The 23,861-nt window shown below is 47.9% G+C and overlaps 1 protein-coding gene across 1 annotated transcript in view; it reads left to right on the forward strand.

The window, feature by feature from the left end:
- The first annotated feature begins 14,763 nt into the window (after positions 1–14,763).
- LOC105756166 (DNA dC->dU-editing enzyme APOBEC-3B-like) overlaps positions 14,764–23,861 on the forward strand; it is an 11,306-nt gene continuing 2,208 nt past the window's right edge. Inside the window, exons 1-3 of the mRNA XM_023728915.1 lie at positions 14,764–14,910; positions 16,670–16,883; positions 21,487–21,638. Coding sequence (XP_023584683.1) covers positions 14,764–14,910; positions 16,670–16,883; positions 21,487–21,638 — 513 coding nt within the window. The remainder of the gene's footprint in view (positions 14,911–16,669; positions 16,884–21,486; positions 21,639–23,861) is intronic.

The raw sequence follows: 23,861 nt of genomic DNA on the forward strand, positions 1-23,861 counted from the left end.
TTCTTTCCTGTTTTTTTTTTTTTTTTTTAATGACTTTTTGCTTTCTTCATGTATAAAGTCCTTGATGTCATTCCACAACTCATCTGGGCTTGGGTCATTAGTGTTCAAAGAGTTAAATCTATTCTGAAAGTGGTCTCTAAATTCAGGTGGGATATACTCAAGGTCGTACTTTGGCTCTCATGGACTTGTTCTAATTTTCTTCAGTTTCAACTTGAACTTGTGTATGAGCAATTGATGGTCTGTTTCTCAACCGGCCCTTGGCCTTATTCTGACTGATGATATTGAGCTTTTCCATCGTCTCTTTCCACAGATGTAGTCGATTTGTTTCCTGTGTATTCCATCTGGCAAGATCCACGTGTGTAGTCACCGTTTACATTGTTGAAAAAAGGTATTTGCAATAAGGAAGTTGTTGGTCTTGTAAAATTCTGTCGTTTGATCTCCAGCATCATGTCTATCACCAACAAACAATCCTTCTTCTTTGTTTCTGACTTTTGCATTCCAATCACCAGTAATTATCAATGCATCTTGATTGTATGTTTGATCAATTTCAGACTGCAGAATTTGGTAACAATCTTCAATTTCTTCTTCTTTGGCCTTAGTGGTTAGTGCGTAAATTTGAATAATAGTTTTATTAACTGGTATTCCTTGTAGGCGTTTGGATACTATCCTATCACTGACAGCCCTGTGCTTCAGGATAGATCTTATGTTCTTTTTGACGATGAATGCAATGCCATTCCTCTTCCAGCTGTCATTCCCAGCATAGTAGACCATATGATTGTCTGATCTGAAATGGCCAATACCAGTCCATTTCAGCTCACTAATGCCTGGGATATCGATGTTTGTGTGTTCCATTTACTTTTTGATGATCTCCAGTTTTCCTAGATTCATGCTTCGTAAGTTCCACGTTCTAGTTATTAATGGATGTTTGCAGCTGTTCCTTCTCATTTTAGGTTGTGCCACATCAGCAAATGAAGATCCCAAAAGCTTGACTCCATCCACATCATTAAGGTCAACTCTACTTTGAGGAGGCAGCTCTTCCCCAGTCATCTTTTGAATGCCTTCCAACCTGAGGGACTCATCTTCTGGCGCTATATCAGACAATGTTCCACTGCTATTTATAAGGTCCTTCTTCCTAGTCTGTCTTAGTCTGTAAGCTCAGCTGAAACCTGTCTGCCATGGGTGGTATTTGAATATTGGTGGCATAACTTTCAGCATCACAGCAACACACAAGTCCCTGCAGTAGGACAAACTGACAGATATGTGGGGGAAATATATACATAGAGAGAGAGAGAGAGATTTATATCAAGGAAATGGCTCACAAGGTTGTAGAGGCTAGAAGGTCCCATGGATCAGGATAGAGGTTTCTTTTGATTTACATAGCTGCAGGGGCTGGTGAACCCAAGATCAGCAGGTCAGAGAGCAGGGCTCTCACAGGTGGAGAAGATCAATGAATTCCAAGATCTACAGGCTAGACTGCACGTAAGCTGCTAGCCCAAGTCCCAAGATCCAGAGGTCAGAAGAACAGGAGCTATCTACAGGATACAAAACAAGCAAAAGCCCACAAGCTTTGGCAGAAAGTCCACTTATAGTCAATACAGGCCACACACCCAAAGAAACTCCCTTTCAACTGATTGGCTACTCACAGCAGATCCCATCATGGAGGTGATCACATTGTATCAGATCTCATCATGGAAGTGATCACAACTTCATAGGACTGCCAAACCGTTGAGAATTATGGCCCAGCCAACTTGACACACAACCTTAACCATCACAAGAGACATGTGTGGGAATAAGAGGAGAGGGAGCAGCCTCTAGTGCCTCCGATTGGTAGGGCAAGACAGGGGTGATTATAAAGGAGGAAGAGGCAAATCTCTCCCCTGTAAGAAAGCCAACTCTCTTGGCTTCCTCTCTGTCATTGTTGTTTTTAGTTGCTGTTAAGTCGATTCTGAGTCATGGCGACCTCATGCGTTACAGAGTAGAACTGCTCCATAGGGTTTTTGTGCATTAATCTTTACAGAAACAGATCACTAGATCTTTTCTTCCATGGTACCACTGGGTGGTTCACACTGCCAACCTTTAGATTAGCAGTCAGCGCAGACCGTTTGTACTAGTTAGGAATAGTGTGAGCATTGGTGTAATTCCCTCTCATCTACAGCTGCAGGTTTGCATGCTTTCTAATATTTAGACTCATTTCTTTTTCTTTTCTTATTGCATGGTCTCCCATTTCAGAAACAGTGGTGGCTAACAGTTGTCAATGAATATAGGTTTGTGAATTCTAGATTCTTCTTCTGAAATGTGTAGCTGATTTGCATTTTTACCAGAGGGTGTTAGCATGAGCATTACCCCACATGAGGACAGACACATTACCAAAAAGAAAGCCATTTATGTGTTTTCAAGAATTTATTTAACTATTTGGAGTTCATGATATATTTACACAGAAAAAAAAAAATTCAAGAAGGTGCTTGGTAGTTCATTTTAATGCTCTGGATTTAAAACCGATTAAATAATTATTGCATTAAAATGGAAAATTATTTGATAGTACTGAGTATACTATTACTACTGTATAATTGGACCCTGAAATATATTTTAGATGAAAAGTAATTCTGCTCAGATTTTAAAGAATTCTAATACTTAGGCACTCATTGTCTTTTGCTGGTCTATTGTAAGCAAACTGGAGATTGTGGAGAACTGTGTAATTATGCTTCTTGAAGGTAACTGATTACATTTCTTCTGTTCAACACAGTTTCCCAGCTCCTTGGAGACACTCAAGCCATTCTAAAGCTGTTCTCTCTGTTGTCCCCATTCTGGAAAGAGAAAGGGAATTGAGTGGAACAGGGGAGTGGTATATAGTTTGAAAGAAGAAACAGAGAAGGGGTGGAGGACGGTGAAAGGAGAGAGAAGAAGAAGGAAGGACAAAAGGTAGGAGAGAAGCAGAGGGATTTGGGAGAATGGCTGGAAGGGAAGGTGCCGGCTGCCCCCCAGGGAGCAGGTGACCAAGGAAGCTCTGAGCTGAGGGGAAGGAGGGGCCCAAGGAAAGAAGGAGGGGGGGCTGGCAGAGAGGACAAGAGGAGGAAGTGAGGGGCTCTCACTTGGAGAATGTGCTGCAGCTTCATTGACTTCCTCTGACTGTTTTCATTCAGACTATCCCAGGGCTCAAAGGGCCTTCCCTGGTTGTCCACAAAGGTTCTCCAGCAGTGCTCAAACTCTGAGGGGGAAGAGGAAGATAAACTCAACCTCAGCCTTGGGGGAAACAAAGATGTAACGTTCTTAGGGACAGAATTTCTGCATCATAATTTCCATCTTCCTATTTCTCTTCCTCTCCCCTAGGGACTGAGCTTCTCCCTCCAACTCTTTCTTCCGATTGGGATATAACCCAGCCAGAACCTCCTTCTTTCTGAAAGTCCCCAAATCCTTCTTCCACTTCCAGCCACCCTCCCTCCTGTCCCCTGGACCTCATCCCCTCACCTGAGCTCTCTCTTCCACTAGACTCCCAAGTCTTGTCTTGGAGTCTCCCAACACCTCTGCTGGCAGCAACACCCCTTCTAGCAACTTACCACAGCCCTTTTCCAACCTTCCTTCTACCCCACATGAGTTCCACTCTCACCTGTGGAGGTCATGATGGCCACTTGGGCCCCGGCCCCCTGCAGTGAGCGCAGCCCCTTCTCATATTCTTCCCGGTAATCATAGATGCGGGCGGCGAAGATGTGCAGGCTTATATGGCTGTTCCTCTCCTGGAAGGCAACAACTTTCTGGGCACAGTCAGAGCAGGGACTCCAGGAGAGGAACCAGGTGAACCTGTAGCGCTTTGTGGGGTACAGATGCCAAGAAGGAACCAGGTCCAGGAGGCACAACTCTGCATGGCGGCCTGGCTGGGGATCATAATGAGACAGTGTAGAAAATAGTGTTAGGTCACTTGTGAACAGGGAGCAAGGGCTGGACTAGGATGAGGCAAGGGCCAGCACAAAATTAGAGGGAGCAGAGAAAGGACCAAAACCACAGCAATGACGGTAGATAATATTCTGATGCAATATTGAGAACATGATTGGTGCTAATGACTTTTTATTTTGCTTCATCTCCAAAATGGCTCTGCTCAGCACTGTTCCTGATCTGTCTGTAATTAAAGTGTGGATACTTTGTTCATCATGAGATTTTTTTCATTACTTAAATGTTGCAATAAAATATTGTTTATCTTGCATTAAAATAGTATTCACCTTGAGAGGGGGCCAGGAAATTTTGCACCGAAGGCAAGGGCTTTCTCTGACTCCCCCTCGTCCTGGCCCTGCAGGAAGAGATGAAAAGCTGGAGGAGGAAGGAGGAGGTAAGAGGGGAGCCCAAAGGTCACTGGGCTGACGCCATTGACCTGGGTGAGCTTCCTTCAGGGGATTTGCCCTCCACCATCTACCCCCACCCACCTGCCTCCTCACATGGTCACATACTAATCATTCCACAAGCTTCTACTCTGGGCCTTGCCTGTGCTGAGCCAATGGGCGACACGGACTTTGTCAAAAGAGCTCCCTGCGCAAAGGACTGAGGACAAGGGGCCCCTCAGGACCCTCCCCAAGATGGGGGCCTGGGTGATGGGAGCCTGGGTGATGGGAGCAGAGTCATTCTGTGCTGATAGAAACTGGGAGATTTGCCCCAACTGCAGTGAAAGGATTTTCAACCGGGGACTGGGACCCAGTCAGGCCGCTACTACAGTGCAGAGATGATGGAGGAGTGTGACGTGGTGTCACAGGTGAGGTGAGAAGTGGCCGTCGGATGTCCCTGGACCAAGTGCAGCTGATGAGGCAGGTGTGGGGACCCGTGCCCTTTCAGGAACCTCCCAGCAGTGGGTGGAATCCTGCTACGCCCAGACTCAGCCCGAAGTGACCAGAAGTAGTATCTGCACCTGGACCTATAGCCAACAGACACTCAGCCTCCTGACCAGAGACTGTCCCAGGCAGGGCCCCAAAAGCAATGTCCCTGGGACTCCCGGACCCCTTAGCTTGGAGCATCCCTCTCCTCTCCCAAATGTTGTTGACCCCTGACCTCACTGCACTGTGGACTCTGCCTTGATCAAGGCTGCCTACCTCTTCTCTACCTGCCTCAGGCTCTCTCTTCTGCCAAGATCAAGCCCAGGAAACAGGTATTTTTGAACCTGGGCCTTGTGAACACAGAATATTAACCACTGCAGGCCCTTTTTTCCTGTATTTCAATGTTGTAAAGATGCTCTTTGCTCTCCACTTGGAGGCAGTGGGTGGGGTTACGATGGGTCCTGGGCAGGTAGCCAGAGAACACATTTTGTCTACTGCAGCCCTGATACCATCCATCCTGGGGGCATCTCGAGAGGAGTGGGGTGAGACCTGGAACATGGGGTGACTCTGGGCCTGGGACATGGTGACTTGTTGCTGATGTGTGGCCTGAAGCCATTCACAGCAGATCCCATCTCCACTCAATTCCAGGACAGACCCGTGGGGGTGGTGGGGTCCAAAGGTGAGCGAACCTCTGGGGGACAAATGCACATAGAGAACTTCTGCTCATCAATGTCTTTGGATTTGGGAGGGCCCTACATGGCTGCTTTTGGGTTGGAACTGTCACCTGATTACGGAGGAAGCCCCTGCGCTCATCCAGCGAGACCGAGGAGTTGCCATCCAGGAGCTCCAACTCGTAGCAGAGGAAGGTCTGTTTCTGGCCACCGAAGAAAGGCGTATTAGTAAAGTTGACTTTAAATACGCCTTGATCCATCAGGTCTCTGGGACATAGACAAGAGAAAACCACAGTTCAGAGGGCTTCTCCTGTACCACTCCCCTGTACTCCATCCCCTCACCCTTACCCCTTCAGGACCTACACAGAAGAGCCTTCTGTTCACCATGCTACAGGTCACTGAGTTCCCCTCTCTGACCCCTTCTAGGAGTTCATGGGGCAGTCAGCCCGTCCTTGAGGCTCCTTGGTCTTGTTGGAGTCTCCCAGGAGCCAGTGCAGCTTCTTAAACACTCTGATGAGGGCCCCCCACTCCAGGGTGGGGCTGGTCGCCTTCCCTGGGCTCACATCCTGCCCTGCCCTGGCCTTGGCTGACCTGTGTCCCTGCTGTAAGTGGAGCCAATGGGGCTCTTTGCTCTTGTCTATGGGTTAGCCCCTGCTGGACTGTGCACTGGGGCCAAATACTCCTGGGAGGGATCACTGAGGGAAAAGAATACCAGAGAGTTTTTTTCTTTTTTTCAAGTAAGTTAGTGATTTTTTTTCTGATTATGAAAAAAATACTCTATGAAAAAAATCATAGAGCTGAGAATAAAATGATCTCTTAGCCCTCAGCTCAGGGACTTTTCCAGAGTAGAAAGTCCAGGTCTTCCTTGGGGACTGGAGAGCAGAAGAAGGAGGGGGACACCGGGGACGACTCTGTAGGGTCCAGCCCAGGGGCTGAGGGGCAGGCTGGTGACATCACAGGGAAGTCATGGCTGGACCAGGACAGGCCATCAAGAGTGAGGAGAGAAGACGAGCCCCAGGAGACAGAGCAGAAGCTCCCAAAGGGGAGGAGGTGAGTCCTCACCAGGGAAGACCCGGAGGGGGAGGCCCAGGAGCAGAGGGGCTGGGAGGGTGGGTACCTGGGCCTCAGGGCTGCACCTGCCTCCATCTCCTTCTTCTCCTTCAGTACTGGGCTCGTCTCTTCCTGCTTCTGCCTGCTCACAGCTGCTCTTCCCTTCTCAGGACACTCTTCAAAGTCCTAGGAGCCTTATATATGGTCACAGTGTTCCACAACCCTCCTGATGAGGCAGGGCCACACCTGCCCTAGTCCAGACTCAGGGCCACTGAGAAGATGGTTGTGACTCATGAGCTGTCAGAAAAGGACAAAGTTGTTGCCCAACCTGCTCTCTGCTTATACAACAGCATATGATGCTATGATGATCTATAGGTAAGTTTGTTTTATTTTTTTCAGGCTCTGGCAGCAGACACACCTTCACCCCTGGAAGGCAGTTGTCCCATATTGGACAAGGTGGGCTCTGGTCCAGATGTGTCCATTTGGGATGCAGGCCTGACCGAATTGGAAAGGGATAGAAATGGTCACGGGTGGAGGACAGGAATGCACACCTTGGAGGGGAGACCTTGGTGCAGGACTTGGAGGGTGCCGAGGCAGCCATCCCTGTGTCTCCTGGGGCATCCACATCACAGCTTTGCCTGTGACACCAGCTCCCCGAGAGCTGCCTGTATTAAGTGGACTGGACAAGACCTTGGGGTGTAAGGAGACTTCGATAGGTTATCAATCAGCTTGACAAATCCAAACTCATCCCTCAGTATTTCAAGTGCAAAGCTGAGAGCGGTATGATTACTTTCACTTGACAGATGAAGAAACAGAGGTTCCAAGAGGTGATGGCTGGCCGTATTGAACTTCTTACCTACAAAACTGTAAGACAGTAAATTGTTTTAAGCACTAAGTTAGTGGTAATTTGTTACCACAACAACAGGAAAGTAATGCAGCCTCTTGCTGTCTCTTTGATACCCTGGTCTATACATCTTCTTTTCTCCTTCCCTCTAATTGTCTCAAGGACAAGCCATGGTTTGTATCAATATTCTCTGTGCACAGTGGTTTGGGGGCTGATAGTAGACCCAGAGCGGAGTGTCCAGGCTCTATGGATGCCTTTCCGGTGGCCATGTCCTTGCCAGCTGCAAGGAAGATGGGGAATGAATAATTTCAGCTGGACCATGACTGCCCTCTGCAGAATCGAGGTCTCCTTGTAGGAATAAGAGAAGCCAAAGAGTGTTGGTGGGGAAGTAGTGATGTCTTTCCCAGTGGATTAAATGATGCTATTGTTAGTTGCAGTTGAATTGGCTCCAACTCATGGTGACCTTATGGATAACAAAATGATATATCGCTCAGTCCTGCACCATCTTCATGATCTTTGATATATTTAAGCCCGTTGTTGGGGCTATTGTGTCAATCTATCTTATTGATATCCTAGGCATTAGTGAGCTGTAGTGGACTGGTATTGGCCATTTTGAATCAGACAGTCATATGGTCTACTGTGCTGGTAATGACAAATTGAAGAGGAATGGTGTCACATTCATCGTCAAAAAGAACATTTCAAGATCTATCCTGAAGTACGACGCTGTCAGTGACAGGGTAATATCCATATGCCTACAAGGAAGACCAGTTAATACGACTATTATTCAAATTTACGCACTAACCACTAAGGCCAAATATGAAGAAATTGAAGATTTTTTTACCAACTTCTGCAGTCTGAAATTGATCAAACATGCAATCAAGATGCATTGATAATTACTGGTGACTGGAATATGAAAGTTGGAAACAAAGAAGAAAGATCAGTAGTTGGAAAAAGTGTCCTTAGTGATAGAAACGATGCTGGAGATTGCATGATAGAATTTTGCAAGACCAACAACTTCTTCACTGCAAATACCTTTTTTCACCAACGTGGACCTCTCCGGATGGAATACACAGGAATCAAATCGACTACGTCTTTGGAAAGAGATGATGGAACACCTCAGTATCATCAGCTAGAACAAGGCCGGGGCCCACTGAGGAACAGACCATGATATCATTTTCCAACTACTGATCCTTTTTTGTTTTTAATTATTACATTCCAATCACCAGTAATTATCAACGCATCTTGATTGCATATTTGATCAATTTCAGACTGCAGCTGTTCATAAAAATTTTCAATTTCTTTATCATTGGCATTCGTGGTTGGTGTATAATTTTGAATAATGGTCATATTAACTGGCCTTCCTTGTGAATGTATGGATTTTAACCTATCACTCACAGCGCTGTATTTTAGGATAGTTTTCTTTTAATGATGAATGCTATGTCATTCGTCTTCAGTTTATCATTCCCAGTATAGCAGACCACACGATTGTTGAATTCAAAATGGCCAATACCAGTTCATTTCAGATCACTAACACCTAGGATATCAATCTTCGAGTATTCCATTTCATTTTTGACAACTACCGATTTTCCTTGATTCATACTTCCTACAATAGCTCATGGATGTTTGGAGCTGTTACTTCTCACTTTGAGTGGTGCCACATCAGCAAAAGAGGGTCTGGAAGACTTTATTCCACCTGAGTCCTTAAGGTCATCTCTACTTTCAGGAGGCAGTTCTTCCACAGTCGTGTTTTGAGTGACTTCCAACCTAAGGGGCTCATCTTCCAGCACTATATGGGACAATGTTCTATTTCTTCCATAGTGTTTTCATTGGCTAATTTTCAGAAGTGAATTACTAGGCCTTTCTTCCTAGTCTTATTCTGGAAACTCCACTAAAACCTGTCCACCATGAGTGACCCCACATCACTCATGAAATACCAGTGGCATAGCTATAGCTCCCAGCATCACAGCAGCCTGCAAGCCACCACAGTAGGACAAACTGATAGATGGGTGGTGGGGATCAAATGATTGCAGGTATTAATTAGAGGAGCTCTTAGGACAATCCAATGGTGAAGCTGTTCCTAAAACTGTTCCATCTCGGGGCAGGAGGACTGTGGGGAGTTCTTATCCTCTGACTGGGGTATAATTGTGATGGAGGAAGGGATAAGCCAGGAGTCCCTCCTGCTGCTTCCCCTCCCCCAGGGTCTAGGTCCTGTCACCTCTTTTTGCCTGTGGGATACCCTTGAGTGCTTCCTTACCCTTTATTCTGCATCCCTGGCCTCGACAGATGGTATTTACATAAATATATTAAGGTATTTTTCCTTGGGCCCTATCTTGCCTGAAAGAGAGTGGTGGGGCCAACTCCCCAGAGGGGCATGCCTTACAGTGAATTCAACACATAGCTCTCTGAGGGTCATGTGAAGAATTTGGGTTCTTTCTGCTTTACGAACGCTCATAGCCCAGGTCTCCCTCTGCCACAGTCACCCTGGTGTCCTGCCCGGCCCTTGCCCAGAATGACAGCCACTCCCCAGAGCTCTCCAGAACAGTCAGTTTCAGGTGCCAAAGTGACTGCATTGAGCCAGGAAACTGAAACTAAAAGGTGGACTTTTGATGGTCTTACTTGGGGAGCAGTAGGGATCTGGAGGTTTCCTACTTCCATGAGAGCAGACAGGTGGAGACACAGGTGAGTCTACTTTGATGCATCAGCTGGTGAGCTCCCTGTCCAGACCTGTGTCAGATCTACGTCACTGGCTGTGGATCACAGTCAGGGTGGAGACCTCAGATCAGGATCCCGAAGCCAAGGAAAGGCCCTGGGGAAGAGCTGGTATCAACGGGGGTAAGAAAGAGGGAGGAAAGCCCACATCCCCAGTGCAGTGGTTATGCCCCCCTGCATACCCCCAGCCTTCTGTTTTGACCTCTGGGGGCAGCTCTTCCCCCTCCTGCCCCTTCACTCCGAGCTTCTCCATGTGCAATAAAAGCAGGATCCCATGTGTGTAGGAAAAAGAATTATTCTTTGTTCCCGATGAGCCTTCTGACAAGGCTTCTCTTAGCAGGGGTCTCACCATAAAGCCTCGGTTTCCTAAAATGGAGCACTATATTGCAATGTGGTTGGAGGAACCTGGCAGGGCTAAATGGCTCTGCCTTAGACAAGACAGAGAGATGGGAAAGCGGGTGGACAATCGAGAGTTCACAAGGGCTTGGAGCCGGTGCTCTTGGAGGGGTCTGGGACTGGATGGGATGGGTGGGAGAGGCCTCCAGGCCCAGTAAAGAGGTTTGAAAGAGAAAGACCAGATGGCTAGTGGATGAGGAGGAAGATGCCATAGGCATTTGGGAGTAAAATGCTGGCTCCAGAGATGGACGGCCCTCTACATCTCTCCAGAGCAGTCGGGGTGGCTCTGCTCCTGTATGCTTTGTGTGGTGGGGTTTTGTGGGAAATGTGATAAAGGCCCTGTTTAAACCTGGAGCCTGGTTTCACAGAAATTGATTTCCGTGGATTCAAGTTATTTGACACACCTTGAACAGCATCACGAAAGGAAGCCCGATTCAAAGCTGAGGACACTTTTAGCCACAGCAGCAGGTACTTACACGTATGAGCCCATGAATCTTCATAACAACCTGGTCCACAGAGGATGCTCACTACATACTGATTGAATAAAATAATTTAATAGGTTCTATTATTATGCCCACTTGCTTGGGGGAAGTTCTGCTGCTCATCTCCCTCGAGAGAACCTACAGTGAGAAGCCCAGTTGGCTGCTATCCTCCCGCTACCACACCCTCCCAGCAATGACTGAGCACAGTGGGCCTGACATGGGCCTCCTCTAACAGCTCATCTGTACTCTGGGGTTTTCCACACCCACCTGAGCCTTTCTCAGAACTGCCCTGCAGTCTGAGTCTCTTCCTACCCAGGTTTCCTTCCTTCTTCCTCATCACTCAAGTGTCTGGTCCACATTATGGTCCAAGCTCTCTCCCCTCCTTCTGCCTCCTCTCCACTTTATCTTTCACAGGCCTTTCTACCTATAAATCTTTTGCACCTCTAATTCTGCCTTTTGATATATGCCTCTGGGAGGCCCAAATAGGCACAGCTCATTTTAAGGATGAGGACATGAGACCAAGGACATGGCTAGTCCATGGCAGAGTCTGAATTCCGACCTGGGTGTCTGGTTTCTGATCCATGCCCTTCCCTGGTACAGCACATAATACTTGTGTCAGAGATAAAATAAGAATGAACATTGTAAATATGTAGAACTCAGTGATTTTGAGAAAAGCTAAACATGTACTTAGAGAAAATTTTGTGGTCTTAAATGCAGGTATGTGTTAGGATCATATCTTTTCACAATACTTATTCAATCTATATGCTGAGCAAATAATCCGAGAAGCTGGACTATATGAAGAAGAAAGTGGCATCAGAATTGGAGGAAGACTCATTAACAACCTGTGCTATGCAGATGACACAACCTTGCTTGCTGAAAGTGAAGGGGACTTGAAGCACTTTCTGATGAAGATCAAAGACTACAGCCTTCAGTATGGATTACACCTCAACATAAAGAAAACACAAATCCTTACAACTGGACCGATAAGCAACATCATGATAATTGGAGAAAAGATTGAAGTAGTCAAGGATTTCATTTTACTTGGATCCACAATCAACACTCATGGAAGCAGCAGTTAAGAAATCAAACAATGCATTGCATTGGGCAAATCTGCTGCAAATGACTTCTTTCAAGTGTTGAAAAGCAAAGATGTCACTCTGAAGACTAGGGTGCCCCTGACCCAAGCCACAGTGTTTTCAGTCGCTTCATATGCATGCGAGAGCTGGACGATGAATAAGGAAGACTGAAGCAGAATTGATGTCTTTGAATTGTGGTGTTGGCAGAGAATATTGAATATTCCATGGACTGCCAAGAGAACGAACAAATCTGTCTTGGAAGAAGTACAGCCAGAATGCTCCTTGGAAGTAAGGATGGTGACACTATGTCTCACGTACTTTGGACATGTTATCAGGAGGGATCAGTCCCTGGAGAAGGACATCATGCTTGGTGAAGTAGAGGGTTGGCGAAAGAGAGGAAGACCCTCCACAAGATGGATCGACACAGTGGCTGCAACAATGGCTTAAACAGAACAAGGATTGTGAGGATGGTGCAGGACCAGGCAGTGTTTCGTTCTGTTGCGCATAGGGTTGCTGTCAGTCAGAACCAACTCGATGGCACGTAACAACAACAACATATATATATACGTGAGGAGCCCCAGTGGTACAAAGGTGAAGCACTTGGCTACTAGCTAAAATGTTGGTCGTTTGAATCCAGCAACTGCTCCGTGGGAAAAAAGACCTGGCGATCTGCTCCTGTAAAGATTACAGCCTAGGAAACCTTATGGGACAGTTCTATTCTGTCACATGGGTTGCTATGAGTTGAAAAATGACTCCAGGGCATCTGACAACAAAAACAACACGTCACACCACTACACAAAGGGAAAGATTTTATAACTGAATACATTAAAATTTCAAACACCTATGCACATTAAGACACCATAAATAATGAGACAGGCCACAAACTGGAAGAAAATATTTGCTATGTATATAACTTACAAAGGACTCCTATCCAGGATATATAAAATGTATTTTTAAAAGTTCTGTAGATCAATAAGAAAAAGACCAACAACCTAATAGTAAAATGGGCAAAAGATGTAAACAGACAATTTTAAAATTAGTAAAAAGGTAGGGCCAGAAACCAATGAAAAGATGCTCAAACTAACCAGAAATTGGGGAAATAAAAATGGAAACCTCGGTGAAACATCTGCTGAAGGTTTCTATCCATTGGGTGAAAACAATTAGTAAGTCTAGTAATGACAAGGGCTTTCACTTTGTTTTCTCCTCTGCACCATGCCTGAGAGAAGCCTCAGTCTTAAGGTTCCATTGATGATGACATCGGGAACTTGCGTCAAAGGCCAGGCACACAGTAGGCACTTACCACCACCCCCCCCACACACAAACATTCTCCCAGTCAGCTCACTTTGCTCCTAGCATCCAGCCATGGTCAAGTTACAGCCCAGGGCTGGGGGTCCAGAAGACACAAGGAGGTCCTGCCTGGAGGAGCCCTCTGGCAGCTCAGAGCCTGTCCTGTGGGGTCTCCTCCAGGGGTAGACATAGTCCCCTAATGCCCTGTCTGCAGAGCTCAGGTGTCAGAGGTTAATCTTAGGGTTGGGAGCAGAACCTGGGAAACCACAGGTGGTGGGTGTTGTCATAAGGTCCCTTCGTGTAGCAGGTGTGAACCCAGTGTAGTCTAAAAGAACAAAGGTCACTGTTCTGGTGGGTCCCAGTGGTTAAGGGTGGGGCCCGGTTTCTCCTGCTCAGCTGTTCATGGGTCACCATGACACAGTACGGGCTCCTGGATCCTTGGAGTGCACTTCGAGGAGGAAGACCGCACAGGGTGAGTGGGAGGAGAAGCAGGAGGACCCAGGCTCCAGAATTGGAGAAGAAGCTGAAGATGTGGAGGGAAGTGCAGCCCTGAGGCCCAGGCACCCACCCTACTGGTCCCTCTGCTCCCAGGCCTCCCTCTCCGGGACTTCCCTGTTGGGGAAGCACCCCCGCCCCTCGAGGGTTCCCGCTCTGGCTCCTGGAGATTGTCCTCTCCTCACTCTCTCACTGACCTGTCCTGGCCCAGCCATGGCCTCCCTGCTGATGTCACATCATGGTCTCTAATCCGACCCCAGCTCCTGGGCTGGACCCTGTGAAGTCATCTTCAGGGCCCCCTCCCTCCTCTGCTCTCCAGTCCTCGAGGGAGCCCAGGCATTTCTGTTTTGGAAAAGCCTTGGAGCTGGGGCCAAGAGAGCATTTTATTTTTAGCTTTATGATTTTTTTTCATAAGGTATTATTTTCACAATTAGGAAGATATCGTTTAAGTTATTTGAAAACTCTCTGGGGGAGAAAAACTCTCTGGGGTACAAACACCATGGTGTTGGCCCCCCTTCAGTCTCTGTCCCCCTGCTCTGGATCCTCTCAGCCACCCTCTCTTGCTTATCCTCCACCCTTATGCTGGATGCAACCAAAAGCAAAGAGCCCCCATTTGAACTGTGTCAAGCAGGGACATGGGTCACCAAAACCAGAACAGGTAGGAGTAAGCCCAGGGAAGGTGACCAACCCACCCTGGTGTGAAGGCCTCATTGGAGTGTCTAAGCACCTGCACAGATTCCTGGGGGGACCCCAAGAAGTCCAAGGAACCCCAAAGACGGGGCTGACTTTCCCATGGGCTCCCAGAAGGGATAGAGGAGGACTTGGTAGCCTCTAACCCACTGAGGAGAAGCCCTTTCTCTGCAGGTCCAACCGGGATGGTGGTGGAAGGGACAGAGCGCAGGGGACTCAGCAGAAGCCCTCTCAATCGTGGTTTTCTACTGCCTTTGTCCAAGAGACCTGATGGACACAGGCATATTCCTGTGTTACTTTTCAAATGACCCGAGGGCCCGTGAGCAGTACAGGACATACCTGTGCTACGAGGTGGAGCTCCTGGATGGCAACTCCTGGGTCCTGCTGTACAAGAGCAAGGGCTTCCTGCCCAAACAGGTGACTGTCCCAGCCCGACCGCAGGCAGGCAGGCCCTCCGGATCCAGCGACAGTGATGGGTAGAAGGTTCCCTGCACACCTCCCACAGAGGTTCACTCACCTTTGGACCCTGTACACCTGTGGGTCTGTCCTGGAGTTGGGTGGAGATTGCTGTGATTGGCTTGAGGCCACACTGTAGCAATAAGTCTTGACGTCCCAGGTCCAGAGTCATGCCATACTCCAGGTTTCACCTCACTGCCCTCAGGATGCTCCCAGGATGGATGGCATCTGTCCTGCAGTAAACAAAAGGTGGTTCTCTGGACACCTGCCCAGATGTACCATAACCCTACCTGCTGCCCCCAGGTGGAGAGCAAAGAGCATCTTCACAACATTGAAATGGGGGGAAGAAGGGCCTGCAATGGTTAATAATCTGTGTTCACAAAGCACAGGTTCCCAAATGTCTGTTTACTGGACTTGATCTTGGCAGAAGAGAGAGCCTGAGACAGGTGAGAGGGAGGGAGGCAGCCTTGACCAGGGCAGAGCTCACAGTGTGGTAGGGTCAGAGGTCAACAACATTTGGGGAGGAGCAGGGATGGGGCAGATGGAGGGACCCAATGGTTGAGGGACATTCTTCTTTAGCCCCTGCCCAGGATGTCCTTTGGTCAGGAGGCTGTGTGTCTGTTGGCTATGGGTTCAGGTGTGAATGCTCCTTCTGGTCACTTCAGGCTGAGTCTGGGCCTGGCAGGACCCCACCCACTGATGGGGGGGTTCTTGCAAGGGTGCTAGTTCTCATACTTGCCTCATCAGCTGCACTTGGTCCAGGGACACCTCACGGCCACTTTACACTCACTGTGACACCCTGTCACACTCCTCCGTCATCTCTGCTCTATCATAATGGCCTAACTGGGTCCCAGTCCCTGTGTGAAAATCCTTTCACTGTATGTGGGGAAAATACACAAATTACTATCAGCACAGAATGACTCTGCTCCCATCACCCAGGCTCCAACTTGGAGAGGTCCTGCGGGGCCCCTTGTCCTCAGTCCTCCTGCACAGGGAGCTCTTTTGACAGAGTTCATATCACCGTTGGGTTCAGCACAGGTGAGGCCCAGAGTAGAGGTTTGTGGAATGATTGGTGTGTGAGCAGGGGCGGAGGCAGGTGGGTGGGGGATAGACATGTGGAGGGGTAAGTCCCCCTGTGAAGGAAGCTCAGCCAGGTCAAGGGCATCAGCCCAGTGACCCTGGGGCTCACCTGGCTTCCCCCCTCCTCCCTCCTCCAGCTCTACATTTCTTCCCTGCAGGGCCAGGATGAGGGGGAGGCCTGAGAAGGCACTTGCTTTAAGTGGGATTAGAGGGGACCCAGAAAAGTCAGGAATCAAGAAGAACAGTGTATTATTGCAAGATAAATCATATTTTAATGCAATATTTAAGTAATCAAAATTAATGTAAAATTCCCGTGATGAACCAAATATCAACATTTTAAATACACACAGATCAGAAACAGTGCTGTGCTGAGCCATATTGAGCCGAGGTTAAATAAAAAGCCACTGATACAATTTGTCTTCTCAATACCGTATTAAAGTGTTACTTACCCTGATTGCTGTTGTTTTGATGCCCCCTTAATTTTGTGCTTACTTGCCCCACTCTAATCTTGACCCTTGCTCCCTGTTCACAACAAGACACCTAATACTTTTTTTTCTTTCCTAGCCTTGGTTTTTTCTCCATCTCCTGCCACGCCTGCCATGCAGAGTTCTATTTCCTGTGACAGGTTCCTTCTTGGCAGCTGGACCCAGCACAGTGCCACAGGGTCACCTGGTTCATGTCCAGGAGCCCCTGCCCTGACTGTGCCCGGGAAGTGACTGCCTTCCTGGGGAAGAACAGCCATGTGCACCTGCACATCTTTGCTGCCAGCATCTATGACTACAGCGGAGGATATGAGGAGCAGCTGCTCTCACTGTGGCATGCTGGGGCCAAAATCGCCATCATGACTCCCACGGGTCAGAGGGGAACCCACGGAAGATTGGAGGTGGTAGGCAGGGAGAAGGCTGTGGGAGGTTGCTAGAAGGAGTGGGCAGGATTTAGACTCCCTGATGGAGGTTCTGGCTGGGTCAGATTCCAACTTGAAGAAAGAGTTTGAGGGAGAAGCTCAGTTCCTGGGGCGGGGAGGGGGAGGGTGAAGACGGATTGGTGATGCAGAAAGTCTGTTCCTAGGAGTCATGCACCTTTGTTGCCCCCTGAGCCTGGGGGCGACTTTATCTCCCTCTCCGCCTCAAAGTTTAAGCACTGCTGGAGAACCTTTGTGGACAACCAGGTTAGGTCCTTTGAGCCCTGGGATAGACTGAATGAAAACAGTCAAATTATATCAACGAGACTGCAGAGTATTCTCCAGGTGAGAGCTCCCTCCCTCCCCTGGTCCTCTTTTCACCCCTCTCTCCTCTCCTTCTCTCTCTGTGCCCCTCCTTCCCCTCTGCTCAGAGCCTCCTCTGTCCCCTGCTCCCTTCGGGGGCGTCCAGCACCCTCCCTTCCAGCCCTTCTCTCCAAGTCCCTCTCCTTCTCCCTCCTCCTGTCCAGGCCCCTCATTAGGGTTCCATACACCTTATTTACATGATCCCATCCCCAGAAGGGTGCCATGCGCCTTATTTACATTACTAGCAAGCTATCTAATCCCCTTGGTGGGCCACAAACACCACATCTGCATAGCCCCACCCAGTCATCTGGTGGGATTTATAAAGACTATGGCTAGAAGGGCCATATTAAAGTAATTCACTGCACTGCAGGCCGTCCTCTGGCTCTTCTAGCCATTGGCCCTTTCATACTTGAAGGATTAACTTCCCTCTCCCAATCATTTTACCAGTTCAAAACAGTCATGAACAATTAGTCTTTCCGTAGGGCAAAGAGTCCTCAGGGTGAGGGCACTCCGGTACCAGACATTCAGGTCTGCTGCAGATATCCATCGGATCTGGTCAGGTTCTCCAAAAGTCATCTCGCCTTCACCCTTTCTGGTGTCTGATAAAATTTAACCATGAGAGAAAATTATTCCCTTGCTCTGAGCCTCGTGAGGTATCAAAATAACAAAACCTTTAAGGGGCTATAGGTTCAGCCCCTATACTCCACTCCAGCAGTGCCTCCCCCTTAGTCCACTCTTTCACACTTATGGCCTCTACAATTATAGATTTTTTTAAAAAGTTTTATTGTGTGTGAGGTGAAAGTTTATAAAGCAAACGAGTTCCCCATTCAATAGTTTGTACATAACATGTTCCATGACATTGGTTTCACTCCCCACAACGTGTCACCACTCTCCCCTTTTCCTTTTGTCCTGATTTTCTGTGCCTTCTCACATATGCTTTTGGGCAAATGTTGCCCTTTTGATCTTGCATAATTGATTGTTCTAAAGAGTATGTTCCCCTTAGGTATTATTGTTTATTTTAGGGGTCTGTCTATGGTTTGGCTGAAAGGTGGTCTCCGGGAATGGCTTCACTTCCAGTTCAGAAGGGTGTCTTAGGGCCATAGTCTCAGGGGTTCCCTCCAGTCTCTGCCAGACCAGTAAATCTAGACTTATTCGTGAATTTGATTTTTTGTTCTACAAATTTTCTCCCACTCTGTCCTGGACCCTCTGTTGTAATTTCAGTCAGAGAAGTTACAATTGCAGTTTTTAAGATCACAATTAACCCTGTTAACAATCATTATTCACAGCTGAATCATAATTGTATCAGCATCTTCCTCCACGCTCTCTTCCCCAGACCCATCAGGAAAAGAGGAATCTATTCAGTAGAAATCTCCCCTTGTCCCCCTTATTTTGAGTCTAGGCACACCCATGAAAGTGTGTAAGCCAGAGACTTCATGCCTTTATCTCCCCCCATTTTAGACAGCAAATGTTTAATTTCCTGTCCCTATCAAACCAGTACTCTGAGGAGACAAGCGTGTTCTTTGATCCAAAGAATCTTCTGTTCTGGTTGGAACTTTGAGCATCTGCATACAGAAGCAAAGTCCAGGCCAGAGCAAGCCATCAAATTGCAGCAATTTACACCAGCTCATGGTGTTAAACATCATCATCGGTCAGGTTCTAGTCAGCTCATCTGCAGCCATCCAAGCTAAGTCAATGAGTACCAGCCATAGGCTTGGGAATCCACACATCTCCAGCACTTTTCAGACCAGCCAGTATGTTCTCTCTCTCTGTCATCCCTAGCCCACATGGGCTAAGTCAGCAGGCACCACCTGTAGGCTCAGGAGTCCATACAACTGCCTGCATTTCAGACCAGCCAGCCCTTTTTCTCTGTCTCTCTGTCTCTCTCTTTCCTAGCCCCTGTGGGCTAGGTCAACAGGTGCCAATAGGAGATGTCTAAACTCAGCCTGTCTCTTCATTGCTGCACCTCCCCTACTTCCACTCATCAAGAGGACCCAGGTGGTCACCACAGTGAGCATACCAGGCTGTCTACTCCCTGCCTTCCTTTAACTTGCAGTCCTGGAAGGGGGTTCTTCTGATGGGTACTGACTTTTCCTGGCTTGATGTACCCTAAGGCAAACTGCTTGCTCAAAATTTAAAAAACAAAATCGTCATTCCCCCCCGCCCCCACCATGTCCTTCTTTGAAATGCAAATCTCCTGTTTTCTCAGCAGTTCTGGGTAGGTCAAATGCAAATTTCCTAGCTCTGAAAGTTTGGGTAGGGCTCAGGTTTTCGACCTAAACCCCGATATTCTATACACAGGGCTACTGTATTCAAGCCAACAGCCTGTGTTTCTTTCGAACAAATCCTAGATCCCCTTTTAGTATATCCAGACAAGTATTGGCTGAAGGCAGAGTTACATACTCTCTATTATCTATAATGCATGTAGGTCTGTTTTACAACACTAGGTAGGAGAAACACTCGGTATCTATAGTACATTCAAATAAACACATAACCCTTTTAAAAACATTCCAATTTCATCTTCTCTATCCCTTCACTATCTGCCCATTCATACACATTTGGCCTCAGCCTCTGGCTGGGTGGAATCAAAAGACCTTGGCCCTCTAACAATCATCGCGTTTAACTGGCCTAGCCCTTTGCCCTAGCTACTCCAGATACAGCTTTTCTCCCCTCAGCTGTAGCATAACATCTCTCACTTTCCTTTCATCCATTACAGATAACTACCAAAGTAACCATCTAAGAATCAGAAGTTTCACTTCCCACGCCTGTTCATTCTCTCTCTTACAAAGTCTCGTGCTTCCATGAGTCTAAAGCCATTACAATAAATACTGCTTCTGATGCCAACTGTAAAAATTGCATGGCGCAGGTATCTGACCTCCTGTAACACTGCAAGGGGGAAGGAGAATCATTATCAGCATCAACCACCCAAGGCCAATTCCTATGATGCAGAGATCAGATATACTTCCTCTCTCCACCCTTTTTACCAAATCTGACACCAACCTTTCCTCCCATGGCATTCTCTACTTCTCCACTGGGTTTGATAATTCATTGCAACGGCTGCACAGATCTCACAGACCATACTCACGGTAATGGGATTTATTAGGGAAGTAACATGTTACAATTCAGGTTCAGGAATGCTCAGGATACAGTTCTTCGATAGGGGCAGCCTCTTCTCAGCCATGCCACAGGCAAATCTCTGGCCTTGGCCCCTTGGCCTGGCTTCTGCTTTGCTCTGGTAACTGTTAAAAAGCTCTTTTAGCTCTGCCAATAAGTTCCCAGAGACACCCCACTCTGCCAGTGAGCCTCAGCTGGAAGGTTCTCAGCTCTAGCTCCATGGATAGGCAGATCTAGCTCTACCAAGTGCCCAGAGGCACCTACTCTGCTAGCAAGCCTCCTGCCCAAAGGTATACTGCTTTCTCACTCCATGAACCAGGAAGCCTACTGCACCATCTCCTGCAGGTCTCCTGCCTCTGCTGTTGTCATTTTTCTGCTGTTGCTTCTTGCCATCTCCAGTGTAACAGCTCTCTCTCTGTCTCATTGGTCAAGGAGGTTCTCAGTGCAGGGATCCCAGGTCCAAAGGACGCTCTCTGCTCCTGTCTCTTCTTCTTGGTTGTCATGAGGTTCCCCCCTCTACTCTGGAATTGGCTTTCTTTATCCTAGTGGGATGACAAAACTGACCATTCCCTCATTAGCATTCTGTACACCTTATTTGCATGATCCCACCCCCACAAGACTGCCATGCACCTTATTTACATTATTAGCAAGCAATCCAATCACCTTGGTGGGCCATGAGCACCTCATTTGCATAGTCCTACCCAGTCATTTGGTGACAGTTACAAAGACTATGGCTAGAAGGGCCATATTAAGTAATTCACTGAACCACACCAGGACAGGGTGTGATGTGAGCCCAGGGAAGGTGATCCAACCCACTCCAGGGCAGGGGTCGCGGCAGAGTATCTGGGCACCTACGCTGACTCCTGGGGAGCCCTGATAAAGCCAAACAGCTGCAAGGACTGGGCTTACTTCCCCATGAGCCACCCAGAATGGGTCAGAGGGGGGCTTGATGTCCTCCAGCACAGTAAGCAGAAACTCCATCTCTGCAGGTTCGGCTGGGATAGGGGTGAAGGGGAGGGAGCCCGGGGGGTGTCCAGGAAAAGCCCTCTGAATTATAATTTTCTCCAGTCTGTGTCCCAGAGACCTGATGCATCAAGACATATTTCAGTTCAACTTTAATAATAACTCTTTAGTCTGTGGCCAGAAACAGACCTATCTGTGCTATGAGGTGGAGCTCCTGGATGACAATTCCTGGGTCCTGCTGGAGGGAGGCAGGGGCTTCCTGAACAACCAGGTGACTATACCAGCCTACTTCAGGCAGGCACGACCCTCCCAGTACATAGATACTTGTGGGTAGACGGTTCTCTATGTACATGAGTGTCCCACAAATTTTCTCTTTCCTTTGGCTCCTGCAGGTCTGTCTTGGAGTTGGCTGGAGATGGGATCTGCTGTAGACGACGCTCTGTGATTGGCTTCCAGACACACATCAGCAACAAATCACGATGTCCCAGGCACAGAGTCACCCCACAGTCTGGGTTTCACACCCTCCCCTAGCGATGCGTCCACAATTGATGGTATCAGGATTGCAACTGACAAAAGGTGGTTCTCTGCACACCTTCCTAAGACCCATCATAACCCTACCGACTGCCTCCAAGAGAGCAAAGAAAGGCAAGAAGGGCCTGCAATGGTTAATATTCTGTGTTCACAAGACACAGTTTCCCAAATCTCTGTTGCCTGGGCTTCACCTTGGCAGAAGAGAGAGCCTGAGGCAGGTAGAGAGGAGGGAGGCAGCCCAGACCAGGGCAGAGCTCACAGGGTGGTGAAGTCAGGGATCAACAGCATTTGAGGAGGAACAGGGATGGGCCAGATGGAGAGACCCTGAAGCTGGGAGACATTCCTCCTTGGCCCCTGCTGGGACAACCTCTAGCTTAGGAAGCTGAGTCTCTGTTGGCTCTGGTCCAGGTGTGGATGCTCCTTCTGGTCACTTCAGGCTGAGTCTGGACCTGGCAGGACCCCACTCACAGCTGGGAGGTTCCTGCAAGGGCCCTGGTCCCCACACTTGCTTCATCAGCTGCACTTGGTCCAGGGATGCCCCATAGCTACTTCTCACCTCACCTGTGACACCCCATCACACATCTCTGCACTGTTGTAGTGGTCTGACTGGTTCCCAGTTCCTATGTGAAAATCCTTTCACTGCAGTTGGGGCAAATCTCCCCATTTCTGTCAGCACAGTGATGTCTCTCCTCCCATCACCCAGGCCTTCACCTTGGGGAGGGCTCTGTGGGACCCCTTGTCCTCAGTCCTCCTGCACAGGGAGCTCCTTTGACACAGTTCATGTCTCCTTTGGGCTCAACACAGGTGAGGCCCAGAGTACCAAAGTAGAAGCTTGTGGAACGATTGGTGTGTGAGCAGGTGGGGAGGCAGATGGGTGATGGATAGAAGGTGGAGGGCAAATCTCCATGAAGGAAGCACACCCAGGTCAATGACATCAGTCCAATGACCTTGGGGGCTCCCCCAGGCTTCCTATCCCTTCTCTCCTCCAGCTCTTCATCTCCTCTTTCAGGGCTAGGAAGAGGGGGGAGGCCTGTGAAGGCTCTCACCTCACGTGCAAAATTAGAGAGGTACCAGAAAAGTCAGTAATCAAGTTGAACAATATTTTAATGCAAGATAAATAACATTTTAGTGCAATATTTAAGTTGATCAACGTTCAACCATTTCAGGACGTAGCATATGATCAAGAACTGATGGTACTGAAGGAAGAAGTACAAACTACACTGAAGACCTTGGTGAAAAACAAGGCTCAAGGAATTGACAGAATACCAATCTGATGTTTCAAAAAAACACATGCAGCACTGGAAATGCTCACTCGTCTAGGCCAAGAAATTGGGAAGACAGTTACCTGGCCAACCGACTGGAAGAGATCCATATTGATGCCTATTCCAGAGAAAAGTGATCCAACAGAATGTGGAAATTATCAAACAATATCATTAATATCACATGCAAGTAAAATTTGGCTGAAGATCATTCAAAAGTAGTTGCATCAGCACATTGACAGGGAACTGCCAGAAATTCAAGCTGGATTCAGAAGAGTATGTGGAACAAGGGATAGCATTGCTGATGTCAGATGGATCCTGGCTGAAAGCAGAGAATACCAGAAAGATCTTTACCTGTGTTTTATTAACTATGCAAAGGCATTTGACTGTGTGGATCATTAACAAGTTATGGATAACATTGAGAAGAATGGGAATTCCAGAACACTTCATTGTGCTCGTGAGGAACCTGTACATAGACCAAGAGGCAGTCGTTCTAACAGAACAAGGGATACAGAGTGGCTTAAAGTCAGGAAAGGTGTGCATCAGGGTTGTATCCTTTCACCATACTTACTCAATCTGTATGCTGAGCAAATAATCTGAGAAGCTGGAGTATATGAAGAAGAATGGGGCAATGGGAATGGAGGAAGACTCATTAACAACCTGCGTTATGCAGATGACACAACCTTGCTTGCTGAAAGTGAAGA

Source organism: Trichechus manatus, unplaced genomic scaffold, assembly GCF_000243295.1.
Source record: "Trichechus manatus latirostris isolate Lorelei unplaced genomic scaffold, TriManLat1.0 scaffold00027, whole genome shotgun sequence".
NCBI lineage: Eukaryota > Metazoa > Chordata > Mammalia > Sirenia > Trichechidae > Trichechus > Trichechus manatus.